Here is a 14,062-nt window from a genome sequence, read left to right on the forward strand (position 1 = left end):
AAAGGTCTACCACGGAGGATCAATTACTCAAAAATGCATTTCAAACTTGGTTTTACAGCAACCTGCCTTTAGTCTCCACGTTATTTGCAGCAGGTACTTAAATAACTACCCCGGAGCACACTTATTCTAAGGACCTGGCAGGTTTATGTAGAAAGAGGGCCGAAGGTAAGCGTTGGTCTCCTGTCATGTAGGAATCTCGGGAGGTGGCCTCCATTAGCTGAGGCCCTAACAGTGCTGGGGACCTGACAGCGTCCAAAGCATCTGTGGGATGAATAAATGAATCCACATTTTTAATTAGGAAGTTTGCTGTCGGTTTTAAGAACATGTCCTCTATTAGGCCGGGAAAGTTCCCTCCTATCAGGAGTTTTTAACACTGGAAGGCATGGTACCAAGTACCTTCAAAGCGTGTATCAGGATGAGCGTATGGTTTGTGTCATTTGCCTGGTTCTGTGGGAAATGACATTTAAAGAACCAGCCAGTGTTGAAAGATACCTGAACTCTGGAGACAAACCTCCAGGGTTAGGATGGGCTTTGGCTTGTTTGCTGAGATGCTGCCAGACGTGGTTTCCTGACATTTCATTTGGGGTGTTCTGCATCACGCCTTTTGGGCAAAGGGGGCTCTAAGTTTGTGCTAACACCCTCAGGGGGGTCAGAGGGGGTCAGTTCACTTGCTCACTACTCCTTCCTGCCTTCTATGGGGTTCAGTACCCCTTTCCTTGAACTATTCCTCTAGGGTCTACAAGCGGTCAAGCTCTCCAATCTGCGTCTGAGGTTGCCTGTTTCTCTCTTGTTAAAGGACAAGACTTTGGTTGGATGTGAAGACCTGAGCTGGAACACCGAGTTTTCTTCAGCACTTTGGGAACATTATCCTGCTGTGTCCCAGCCTGTCAAGAAGTTGCTGTTTTTCCCAAATTGCAGTTCCTCCCGGGTGACTGCGCCCTCGCTCCTGTTGCTGTTAAGATATTCACAGTGGGCTGTGCTCGGCAGTTGGAATTGTACATGTCTCGTGGCGGATTCATGCTCAACCTGCTTTGAATTCGTATTTCTACAATCCGGGAACTTACATCTGTAATTCTGGAGAATTCTTAGTAATTCCTTTCTCCATGACTTCCTGTATATCATTTATTAGAGACATGCTGGCACTTCAAGCCTCCATGTTTCTTCCCTTTCCATTCATGTTTTTCACATCTTTAACCCTTCCTGCTTCTTTTTTAGGGTAACTGAGATAATTACCCTACCTTGAGTGCTGGGATATAAACATGTGCACACACAAAATTGTACCGCACCACATCGATGAGACACCACCATAACCTTAAAAAACGTGATGACAGACACAGAGAGCTGTGCACCTAAGGTTTCTGCCTGCCCGCCTACATCCAGAGGGAAAGACGGTAAACTGCATCTCATAAAACTCCACCCCAAACAAAAATCAAACCTGGCTCAGAGTCTGAATTTTCTCTTGGCACGTCATCATAAATGGCTTCTTCCGGATCTGGAAGAAAAGGAAGGGAAACTTTAAAAACCGACCCCGACCGAGGGAGAGCATCATGCACTTCACAGAGCTACCGACTCCTGTGATGCTACAGCTACTCAAGAAGCTAGTGTTATGATAAGGATGACTCGTGGGGCCTTACCAAAGCATGAGCACTGTTTTTAGGGCAGAACATTTCCTTGGGATGGAAGGACATCTCTAAACGAAGCGGTTGTGAAATGTACCCAACAGGAGTTTTATGGTCTCCAAGCCAATTTATTCCATTATTTTGCATTTAATTACACATCTCTACGTGGCTCTTTATAAACATTTTTAACTTTATGCAGTTGATGTGTTCTGACACACAAAAATTACAAAGGTGGCGTGCAGCCTCAGAAACAAAGGGACAGCTTCACTGCTGCTGTCGGGTAGGAAGCTTTAAAATCAACCGATGGCTTCATCTCATTTTTCACCCATGCAGATGAAACGTGGCCACACGCGCGTATAAAAATGCTGAGCTTTGAGGATAAAACCTCTCAAACTGCATTATATGAAACGTTAGCATCCTAGGAAACTGTAAGGTGTTTTCTTTAAAAAAAAAAAAGGAGGGATCCTCCAGAGGCAGATGCTCCGTGTGCATGTCAGTGGTCCTGCAGGAGAGCAATGGGGTTTGAAGTTCATGCACATATTCGTTAAGAGCTCCATGCTCTACAGGGAAGCCAACCAAACTATAGGGTCCTCCATCCTGGAACCCACGAAGGCAACTGGTTACTAACCAACGGGAGACAAAATGACATAAATACAGCCTCGCCCTCCTCTGACATGAGGCCACCGTCCCCTTCCCACATTCCCAGGACCCAGCTTCTTCTCGTGCTGCGCTCAAGCTCCCACGTCAGAGAGGCTTGCTGTCCCGGAATAATGTTTCTCGACTGCGACCACAGTATTTGCACCCCCGTTAGACAGTGTGGGGGGCTGCTGATGTACAGACCTTACTTTCAAATACAGCTGTTCTACTAATAAAAACGAGTCATGGGAGAACGTCAGATTTTACTTGGGAAATAAAATTGCTTGAGGATAGTGAGGTGACAACTTAATCCTGTAATGATCCAGAGGTAATAGCCCCCTAGTAGAAGCATCTACTTATGCTGTTTGTTTTGACAATGTCATAATTAAAACCAGAATGAAACATTCCAGGGGAGAATTTAATCATTAGGAGATTGTTAAGAGGTTCTACCTTGTAAGTCAATCATATAAGATAATTACACAGAAATTAGTGAGCCAGTGGATAGTAAAAGGGATAATTAGAAAAGCAAGTTTCACTTTAAAAAAAAAAAAAAAAAACAAAGTTAGTTCTGCTTTCTACAGCACACATGGAATAGAAGGTCTGCTGTACCATCTGGTCAGTGGCCTGGCTTAAGCATCCATCGCTCCCTCTTCAAAATGGCACCATGAGAAATCATCTCATTGGGGATCACAAGAGAGAATGCCTTGCTAATGCCTCAGTCCCCAAATCGCTAACTTTTATGACAAAAACCATGATCTGTACTAGAAAGAATCAATCAGGAAGAGGGAGATGCTGGGATGCAGAGAGCAGAGATGATCTGATGGGAGACAAAGTGACAGCTTCACGGGGCCCTGGGGAAGCATCTACACAGTCAGCTCTGGTCAGTACTTCAGGTGAATGGACGCAGGACAGGAGAATAATTGGCTGAGGCTGACAAATACACACTGTCCCCGGGGGGCTCAGGGGTGGCCCTCCAGGCTCCCGGCGGCCGTGGTACTCACTTTCCATCCAGGCTGTATTGGCCGGATCTGCAACCCACCGGGCGAGGGCACTGTCCTCCTTATGGACTGGATCTTCACTTAAAGAAAACACACCAGAACATCAGGATGTTGAGAAGCCCTCCAGCGATCAAAAAGCCACTGTGCGTGCAAATTGGGCACTTTCCCAGGTAGCATTACGGGATACGCCAGGTTCAAGATTTCCTCCACAACCATGTATAAATAAGTGCTTTTGAACGCCTACCACACACACACCACATGTCTAGCACAGCATCCAGTGCAACAGGACATGAAGCAGTGTAGTCCCTGTCCCAAGAGGCCTGACTCGTCCTCCTGTTTCTCAGATCTTGCAGAGGGTCCACTATGTGCCCCAAATGATGCTGGGTTGTATGGACACACCCAAGTGAGACTTGGGCCTCTCAGCTCCAGCAACAGGGCGGACTTCAGTACAGCACTTTCAATATTGGATAGAAAAACCAGGCAGGAGATCAATAAGGAAACAGAGGATGTGAACAGCACTACCAACCAACTGGACCCACCAGACCACTAACACACCCCCCAGGCTTAAGAGCTACAATTATAAAACTCTTAGAAGTAAACGATGAAAAAGCTTCAGGACATTGGTTTTGCCAATGATTTATTGGTCAGGACACCAAAAACACAGGCAATAATATGAAAAAATAGATAAACTGGGCTTCAACAAAATTAAAAACTTTTGTGCCTCAAAGGACACTATCAAGAGAAGGAAAAGACAACCCACAGAAAGGGAGAAAATTCACGAATCACTTATCTGATAGGGGGTTAATATTGAGACTATATAAAAAAATACCTACAACCCAACAACAACAAACCCAATTCAAACATGGGCAAAAGGACTTGAATAACATTTCTCCAAAGAAGACATGTAAATGGCCAATAAGCACATGAAAAGATGCTCAACGTCATTAGTCATCAAGGAAACACACATCAAAACCACCACGAGATACCACTTCACACTCACCAGGATGGCGATGATTTTAAGACGCAGGAAATATGTTTAGTAAGCTTAGAAAAACTGGAGCCCTCACACACAGCTGGTGGGAATGTAAAATGGTGCAGCTGTGATGGAAAAAAGTTTGGCTGTTCCTCAGAAAGTTAAACATAGGATTACTGTGTGATCCAGCAATTCCACTCCTAGGTATGTACCCAAAGGAATTGAAAGCAGGGACCTGAACAGATACCTGTACGCCAACGTTCACAGCAGCGTTATTTACAGTAGCCAAAAGGTGGAAATGACCAAGTGTCCATCAGTAGATGGGTAGATAAACAAAATGTGGTGTATACACACAATGGAATATTACTGAGCCTTAAAGAGGAAGGAAATTCCAACATACACTGCAATATGGATAAACCTGGAAAACATGATGCCGAGTGAAATGAACCAGACACAAAAGGACAAATACTGTACAATTCCAATTATATGAGTTACCTAGAGTAGGCAAATTCATAGAGACGGAATGCAGAATAAAGGTCACAGGAGCTGGGAAGAGCGGGTATTGTGGGTAGGGTTTCTGTTCGAGATGATGAAAAAGTTTCAAAAGTAGATAGTGGTGATGGTTGCATAACAATGTAAATGTATTTAATGCCACCAGATTTTAAACTTTAAAATGGTTAAAATGGCAAATTTTATGGTATATATTTTTGCCACAATTTTAAAACAAATAATGCAATATACCAAAAACCACAGAATGGTCCACTTTAAATAGGTGAAATGTACTATGGTATGGGAATTATAACTCGATAGAGCCGTTTAAAGACAAAAAAATAAACACACCTACCATGCACCAAGCATGTTCCCATGCTAGGTGGTAGGTGCTCTAAGACTTGGTAAAACCTGGTCTTTGTCTTTGAAGAATTCAATCTAGTAGCAGAAGGGGACACAGAAATAACAGTGAGAGCACAAAGCCATCAATTAGAATGCAGGCGTGTGCACACAGCCGTGGAAGCGCAGAGGAGGACAGTTTCATGAAACGAGACATTTAAGCTGGGTTTTGAAGGGTGAGTAGGAGTTTGCCTAGGGGAGGGGATTTTCCTGGGAATTTCGAGCAGATGCAACAGCATTTGTGAAGGCAAGTGGCATGAAAGAAAGGCTTATGATCAAGTCAGTTTCAAGAATTTTAGATGAAAGCTGGGTTAGACAAAGTTAAAGAGCCTTTCTCCCCCTCGGGATTCTGAGACCTTCACAAGGTTAAGCACTCTGAGCGTCTCTGGCAGGGAGACGGGAGTGGCGCATCATCCAGCTCTCTTTGGCTGTGGACCCGCAGTTTTCTCTTTTTCTGCAAAGCATAATGTTAACGTCTTAAAGAGTCCTGGTGTTCAGGAAGACCCGATCTGGGGTCCCTGGGCGAGAGGGCAGAGGGTACGGAGGACAGAAAGACCACGGGGCGGGGGAGGGGCCTGGGCAGTGAGAGCCTCGGAATCACTGCGCACGACATTTCAGGAAAAGGTCAGGGACTCAGAACATCCGTGGAAAATTAGTAAAGATACCTGTTTGTTGGATCCTCAGAACTCAAGGAATCCAGCTGGCTGTCTTCTACTCCTTCCTGTGTCTCTGCCAGGAAAGAGAAAAAGTTCACATTGTTTTACGCCCGAAAGAAATGTTGAGGAAGTTGCTTTTTATCCTCAAAATGGTTTCTTATTTTCCTTTCTTATCAATGAGGGGGTTACCTTATTGTAAAGACGATCAACTGATAGATTTAAGATGTTCAGTTTTTAGATCAAACGTATTCAAAATAGGATTATGATGAAGAGTGACACCCAAAGGTCTTATGAAACTACCTGAAATAAAACGGTGCCCAAAGAAACCAAGCTAGAGAAACACCATAATTATCTCCTGTTTCTTAAGTTTTCATGGGAATTTGCAATTGTGATTTACTTGAAAATGTGTCTCCATGACAAGCTCAAAAGATTCTCAAGGAAGAAGTACTGAAGTTGGTGATATCTGATAACCAAACTCCCCTGTTTTCCTCAATTGTCTTAACTGGGAAGGAAAGCACCCTCTTACTGAAGTTTCACACAAATATGTCCTGATCGTGCTTCTGTGACGCCAATGTCCTCGGGGCTACTGCTGCCCATCCGGACGTCCACACCTGGGACAGTCCTCACGGTGCGTCGCAGCACAGAACACGGAAGCAGAGCAGGTGAGAGAAGGGAAAACTCAGCCGAGGTGCCTTTACTGGGCTCACTCTGAACAGAAGCGACTGCACTTCTCCAGAGGAGGGGTGGTTTGTGTCTTCAGCTGCCCTCCCGACCTGGACGTGCGGGGGGTGGGAGGGGGGGATGGAGTGGCCACTGCCCACGGGCTTCGGCGGGACGACGGCGGGCTGCACACTCGGGCTCCGGATGCTCCCACAAAGCTCCGCAGTCTGCGCAGCTTACGGACAACAGCCTGGAGGCCGGACGTCCAAGGTCAAGGCGCCGGCAGATGCGGTGTCTGGTGAGGTCCCTTCCTGGTTCATGGACCATCTTCTCTCTGTGTCCTCACTTGGAGGAGGGGCTGGGGGCTCTCTGGGGTCCTTTATCAGGGCCCTGAACCTATGCATAGGGGTCCATCCTCATGACCTCATCACTCCTGACACCATCACCTTGGGGGTTAGGTTCCAACATGTGACTTTCGGGGAGACACACACTCTCCGTTTAAACCTAAAAACTCAAGCCCTGCAGAAACAGCTGATGCTGAAGCAACGCAGCCAAGGGTCATCTGCGAAGATGACGGAGGCGGCTGCTTAAACCACGTCCTCGAAGCTACACGCCTGCTCCTTCCCGCTAAGTGGAGGTGAAAGCCGTGGCTCATTAAACCAAAACCCCGGTCACGGAGCTGGGCCCCCTCAGCACCCCGGCCCCCGACAGCCGATATCACAGGTGCGGGGACAGGCTCCCTGCACCTGCCCGGCTTCCTGAGCAACCTCCTGATTCTCCTGACTCCTGCCCCCTCTCCCGGGTCCTCAGTGTGCCTGCTACACACGCACGCACACACACGCCCCAGGTGTGCAGTCTGCCCTGAGAGACGGAGAGCACCTTCTGCCCTCCCCATCCCGCCCCGCGAGGTGAGGCACAGGTGCAGCAGCGCTACCTGCGGGGCCCGCGGGGGTGAGGACGGGGCTGGAGTAGGCGGGCAGCAGCAGGGGCAGGCCGGAGGGCACGGCGTAGCCGCAGGGCACAGGCACCGAGTACCCGCTGGGCACGTGCAGGCCCCCGCCCTCCCCCTCGGCCTCCGGGTCTGGAGGCGGCGGCGGCTGGTCCTCATGGAGGGGTGTGATGTCGATGACGGAGTAGGGGTTGACTCTCGTCGGGACCCCGGGTCTCAGTGGTTCCGCCAGGGTATCTGTGTCCGCTCCCGTCCCATTTTCGTGTCCTGAGGGTGAGAGGAGACCGTGGCAGACAGCCGGCCATCAAGAGCACGGCCGACACGCCCTGCTGGGCCGGGGGCCCCCAGGTGACCCCGGGCCTGGAAGCACTGTTCTTTGGGGCATCGGTGGGGTCAGCACGACCTTGGGGGGTGGGCACGCAGCCTGGCTGAGCCCAGGGAGGCTCCTCCAATGAGGCGAATGGGTGACAAGCTGCCAGAAGTGGGGGGGTCACTAACCACGTGGAGAGGTGGTGACGGTCCCAATCAGACCATCGGTGAGTGAATAAAAGTCACCAACTCCACCCTCAAATTTTAAAATATAAATTAAACTTCTACATTTCATCTCAAATGGCATTCTTTTGAAAAAATGTTTTATGCAACACAGTGACAAACTGGTGAGGCCATTTTTATTAGAAAGTAACAATACCTGTTTCCTCCAAAATATAAATAGAAAGGTAGGTAGACAAGACTGAAAATCACGGAAAATAGAAAACAAGTAAGAGAATCTCGGCCAAACCTGAGTTAAGTCATTTCAGTTCACATCGTATCACAGAAACATCACAATCTCGGGCTCCCGGACCCCACCTTCCCCGGGATGTTCCAACCCGCAGGTGGGCCAGCTGGTCGCTGGGCGGCCCGAGGACGCACCTGACCCGGCCGCGGTGTCGGTGGCGGGGATGGCGGTGCTGGCGGCGGGGCTGTCTGCTCCCGTGTCCCCTGCCTCGGGGGCGCCCGGAGCCCGTCTGTCTGCTTCTGGAGCTTCATCTCCGCTGTCGAGATCCAGCTGTTCCCCCTCCTCTTCCTCGTTGTTGTTAGTGTCGTACTTGACTTCACTCTCTGAAGTTTAAGGTAACATAAACCACAGTGTTAGCGTTTGTTACCGGGAAAACGGCTTCCACGCTCCTAAACACACAGCAGCCAAAGTCAGCCAGCGATGAGCACCCAGATGGGCACCCGGAGGTGCTGGCGGCGCCAGGACACGCCCTCCCCCCCCCACCCCCCCGCCGGGCTGGCCCACTGCCTTTCTGCTGGGAAGAGTTGGTGCCATCAGGCTTTGGGGCAGCGATCTGGGTTTCCTCTCAAAAGGACCCACAACTCACAGTCTGGAAAGAAAAAGCAGGAGAGACAGAAAGGAAGAGAAAAAGCACTTCCCACATTTTACACCCTGGACTTAGAACCACATTAGTAAAAATCAACTTGGAATAACATTAAATAAACCACCAGGCGAGGAGCAACGTTTAATTCAGCGGTTCCTACGCGATCAGTATAATGATTTCATCCCTTCTGTTCATCCCGGCGGGCTGCGTACCATCCTCACGGTTAAAATCTGCAGCTGTGAGCTACCTGTGTCACCTTGGTCATGGGAATTCTTTTCAACACTGCTCTCTTTGGGGGAAAGTGAGGGGGATGCAAGGATTTGCTGATATAAGGGTTTTTACATGACAAACAATAAGATCCCTCATGCAGACTTTTACAAGAAAAAAAAAAAAAGTCAGTTGAATTTAAAGGATCAGAACATTGTACCTGCCATAATCTCAAATCACTAGAGGGTGACTTTAAAAATTTTTTTCAGGAAAAAAAATGCATATGCTGGAATTAAAATGTGAAATGGCATTAAAAGCCTGGTCTACCTGAGTTTTCTGTACATTATGTATATATATACTAAATAAATTACACTTACAAATATTTTGTTCTAAAAAGAAACGGGTGAAGGTGGTCACGGGAGAGCCTGTGTCTCAGGTCCCATGGTTCATGTTTCGTTCTCTCCCCTCCCAGATATTTTAGAGCCTATTTAATGCGAGATATCGTAAAGCTTTTTTCTAACAATTTTCATAAATTCACTTGTAGGTATATTTTATCTAATTCTCAAAGTCTGGCAGTTGTACGATATAATCTCAAACAGGAGGTTCAACACGAGAAAACCCCAGCATGTGGTTTGGAGTCCGTGCTCTCAAGAATCTCAACACTGCCCGGCGTGATTTGTTGTTACTAAGTCAAAACATACGCTACTTTTTCCCCATCACTTTTGTCAGGGTATTTAATTGGTATTATTTCCCTGTCACATGTATTTGACAAACATGAATTTAAGGAAATGATGCCAACTGTATTTGGAAAACGTTCTGGAAAATTTTATTTTTCTGTTGAAGAGATTTTTTGCTCTAATATGCGTTCGCCGGTTTATTTCAGTGAATAAACTGAGTACCTAATGATTTAGCAAAAAAAGAAGGAAAGAAAAAGGCAGGCAGCTGCAGGGGAAGGGGGAGGAGGAGAAATCCGTCAGTTCCAGCCCAACCCGGCAGCGCGCAACTCCTGGCAGACGTTAGGACCAAAGGCCACAGTCCACACAACTGACCAGGAGCCCCGGGAACCAGGATGGGCTGGCTCGGGTCCCTGGCACTCCCAGTGGGAGAGCGCTGGCCGCAGGGCTCAGGACAAAGGGCAGGGTGAGGGGGAGCCCCGGGAAGGCTGCCGCTGGGGTCATCCCTCCTCTGTGAGCAGACAACCCTCCAGGACAGCTGAAAACCCATTAACACCTTTTAAAGATATGCCACAAATTAACACATTAAGGGAAAAAAATCAAAGAGTATTTGTAAATTCAGAGATCAGAGCTAGGCATATTATTCCTGGGGCTTGTAAAACCATAGCTTAACCTGAGGTATGTTTCTCTTACTTCAAATGAAGGCTATTTGTTTTTTAATTCCTTTTACTGTTATGAAGGAGAGCTTTAAGAAGCACCAGGCTGCAAACAGCCCCACCAACAAGGGGCTATTCACAGCCCGTCCTCTGCTGCCTCTAGGCTCTGCGTGTCACAGCTGGGACCAGGTCCCAGAGCAGCAGGGTCCCGGAACAATGCCGCCCCCTGTCACCCGCTGGCACACCACCCGCTGTCCTTCACTTCTGCCCGAGCTCGTCACCGGGCACCTGGTGAGGACTGTCCTGAATCAGCAGGAACATGGTGACATTGCTGACTTCCTTTCCCCACCATGACTCACTTTTTTTTTGTTTTGCTATTAATTATAGAAAAGCTTTAGCTGGTAGTGACTTTACCACCATCAAAGTGTTGAGTTCTGCATCCTGAGACATCCTGGACCATCTTGTAATACAGTGTTTACATCCTGGAGCATCTTCTAACTTGACTCGCTGAGAGCCTCCAGGGGCCCCGCCTCTAAGAGCTTTGCGGATGTTAGCTCCTGGGGGCGGGGCTGCTCCAGCTCCGTTATCCCAAAGGAGAAGGAAACTGAAGCCTGGAGAGATGCACACATGCTCCTGGTTATCCGCTCGTGCACCTCAGGGACCACGCTCAAACCTGAGCAGCCGTGCGCAAAGCCCTCGAAGCCGCAGGCTTCTCCGCTGCACCCCACTTCCTCCCAAATCCCGCTTTACCCGGACGATCTGACTTGTCATCAAGGAAGCTTCTGGAAAAGGCACAGGCGCCTGATGACAGGCAACGATGGACATGGACAGAGTTACCTCACCTGAACATGTAATGACACTCTGCACAGAATACTATGCAGCCACTGAGAACGACAGCTGTGAAAGCTATGTGGTGACACGGAAAATACTTGTAAAGTTTCAAGCATGACATAAAAATGTATACTCAACAATCTTAAAAATGTAAATTCAATGGCTGCAATTATGCAGAAAAGAAATATGAGGGAAAAGACAGAGAACGGATGAAAACACAAGTGTCCCAGTGGTGCTGGGGAGAATGGACCTCGGTGATTTCCAGCCCCTTCGTCATGTTCAAGGGAATTTTTTTTTTAAAGATTTAATTTTATTTATTTTTGGCTGCGTTGGGTCTTTGTTGCTGCGCACGGACTTTCTCTAGTTGTGGCGAGCGGGGGCTACTCTTTGCCGCGGTGCTCGGGTTTCTCCTCGCAGTGGCTTCTCTTGTTGTGGAGCACGGGCTCTAGGCACGCGGGCTTCAGTAGCTGCGGCACGCGGGCTCAGTGGTTGTGGCGCACGGCTTAGCTGCTCCGCGGCATATGGGATTTTCCTGGACCAGGGCTCGAACTCGTGTCCCCTGCATTGGCAGGTGGATTCTTAACCCCTGCGCCACCAGGGAAGTCCCTCAAGGGAATTTTTAAGAGGACAGTTTCATTTTCACAATGGGGGAAATTATACCTAAAGCATCACTGAATCATCAACAACGACGCCAGGCTGTTATCCCCATTGCTAATCGTCACAAATGTTAACTACCCAGAAAATCTTGTATCAGAGTATTATCCTGTTAAAGGCATGGTACTAACATGTTTAAATTGTGGTCTTAGCCCTGGGCTGTCAGCCAGGAAACAGCCATCGGCCCAGGGAGATGGAGCTGGTCCTCTCCAGGCATTCTCAACACTCCACGTCGGCGGGACCTCCCCAGGCTCCCCAGAGGAAACCTCCCAGGCGGACCATGTAGAAGGTGGTCCACGTAGAAGGTCCCACCTTCTCCCAGCTGCGAGTCACTTCCCAGCTAAGAGGGGCCCTGCCTGGGGACAGGGTCGGGGGAGTCACCCGTGAACAGCCTGGCAGGACCGGCTGCGCCCCGGGAGCGACGGGCCTTGCCGGTGAGACTCGCTTGCGAACGTGAAGACAGCAGGCCAGCAGGGCCCAGGAGCATCTGGTGCTGGAGCAGGAAGGGGTGGGGTGGGAAGCGGCCCACTGCGGGGAGAGGACGGAGGGCACTCATGGGAAAAGGCAGTGAACTCTGCTCGGACCCTTAGCACCCCTCCAGCCCCCCGAGGGACCCTTCGCTCTCTGCGCCCGTCCTCTTCCGTCTTTACTGAGGTATGAGTGACAAATAAAAACCGTGTATTTACGGCGCAGGACTGGATGATGTGATCCACCTGTACTCTGTGAAATAATCACCGCAATCAGCTAGTCAGCCTCTGTCCCACACAGGTACCGTCTTCTCTCTTCTCTGCTTTTCCCGTGGGCAGAACATGTAAGCTGCCCTCTCAGCAGACAGGTCTAAGCATCTCATCCCTGCGGCTGGACCTCGGACGCGGCCTCCTGCCAGCTGAGTCCCCGCACAGGCCTGGCTGCCACCTCGTGGTGCCCAGGCGTCTGGCCGTGCGCCCTGGGCCGAGGTCTGTCCCAGGCTTGCAGGCCTGCCCGCCAGGACGCGGTGCTGCTGGGCCAGGCCCTCTCCTCCCGGGGCCAAGCGCAGAGGTGCCTCTGGGGGTGAAGGTGGACGGGCGTTTCTGCAGAAATCGGGGCGTGACTGGGAGGCCGAGTCCATGGGGGGTGGGCACCGGCCGACATTGGGCGTTTGCCGAGAGCAGGGCAGGCAGGCGTGGCCTCCTCTGCGGAAAGCAGACCCTGTGTCCTGGAAGGACAACGCACCTGCCACCAGGTTTGAGCAGCGCGCACGTCACCCACAGTCCTAAAAACCAGGTGCAGGTGCTTCTGGGCCTGCCTTTTGTATTCTGATGCCCCCAGTAGCCGGTGCCCCCTGAGCACCTCGGAGCCCAGCAGCTCCCCATCCTGCATGGGTGCCAAGGGTGCTGGTGCCCCTTAGAAACAGGGAAACAGCACAGAAGACAGCGACGGATGATTTCAGTGAAAGGCCAGGAAGGAAGGGGCAGGAGGGCAGTCAGGGGGTAGGAGGGGGAGCCCACTGCCCGGGCCACGCTCGGGAGCGTGCGGCCAGCACCAGGAGACGGCCCAGCGCACAGGGGGCCGTGGGGACCCCAGGCCTGTCCCCAAGAGGCCACAGAGGCCACGCTGCCCAGCATCGTCTGGGCATCACCTCCTTGATGGGGATGAAAAGTGGTGAGCGGTGTTGGTCTGTCTCGCTTTCAGTTCAAACAATCAAAAGTCGGGTCTAGCCTGGAAGACCCCAAAGGCCAGCCACTCACACGCAGATGAAACTGCGGCCCAGAAACAGGCCCCAGAACCCCTGGCAGACCTGGAGGGAGCCGAAAAGGAGGCTGCCTTAAGCTCCGGGGGCAGGTGCCCAGTGGCCACAGGGTTCGGCCTAAATCTCGTCTCTGAAATGGGCCGTCACCCCCCTTACCACCTCCAGGGGGTTCTGATGGGTCGGGTGAAAGGAAACACAGGAGACCCTAGACACTGGTGTGGGCACCGCAGGGACGGGTGGAGGGGCTCGGCCAGGACCCCCAGGCCTCCGCCCCCTAGGGTCTGGGTAGACCCTCCTCCTCCCCAGGAGCTCCTAGCCCAGGCCCCACCCCAGAGGCCGCGGGTTAGTGATGTCCAGAGCATGGAGCCTGGGAAACAGCCCCAATTCACCTGCCCCACCACCGGGCTGCAACCTGTTACCTTCCCGGGTGGGAGCCAGCAGGCCCGGCTGGTCCATGCTGCCGCGTCCACCTCGCTCCTGGGCTCGGAGGATCCGGGACCTGCGAGGATGAAATACGCTGTCAGGGTCGGGGGGAGGGTGGCCCTGGACGCCTCTAGGCACCCCGCCGACAGCC

At 50.6% G+C, this 14,062-nt stretch overlaps 1 protein-coding gene across 3 annotated transcripts in view; it reads right to left on the reverse strand.

The window, feature by feature from the left end:
- The window catches only part of ARHGEF10 (Rho guanine nucleotide exchange factor 10), an 85,107-nt gene that overhangs the window by 55,591 nt on the left and 15,454 nt on the right, over positions 1-14,062 (reverse strand). For all 3 annotated transcript variants that reach the window (XM_061177631.1, XM_061177630.1, XM_061177629.1), the window contains exons 2-7: positions 13,908-13,987; positions 8,289-8,477; positions 7,365-7,646; positions 5,780-5,843; positions 3,257-3,333; positions 1,436-1,492 (exon numbers count right to left, since the gene is read on the reverse strand). In XM_061177631.1, the coding sequence (XP_061033614.1) occupies positions 1,436-1,492; positions 3,257-3,333; positions 5,780-5,843; positions 7,365-7,646; positions 8,289-8,477; positions 13,908-13,944 (706 nt within the window). In that variant the 5' untranslated portion in view covers positions 13,945-13,987. The remainder of the gene's footprint in view (positions 1-1,435; positions 1,493-3,256; positions 3,334-5,779; positions 5,844-7,364; positions 7,647-8,288; positions 8,478-13,907; positions 13,988-14,062) is intronic.

The sequence above is a fragment of the Eubalaena glacialis genome, chromosome 20, assembly GCF_028564815.1.
Source record: "Eubalaena glacialis isolate mEubGla1 chromosome 20, mEubGla1.1.hap2.+ XY, whole genome shotgun sequence".
In the NCBI taxonomy this organism is placed as follows: Eukaryota; Metazoa; Chordata; class Mammalia; order Artiodactyla; family Balaenidae; genus Eubalaena; species Eubalaena glacialis.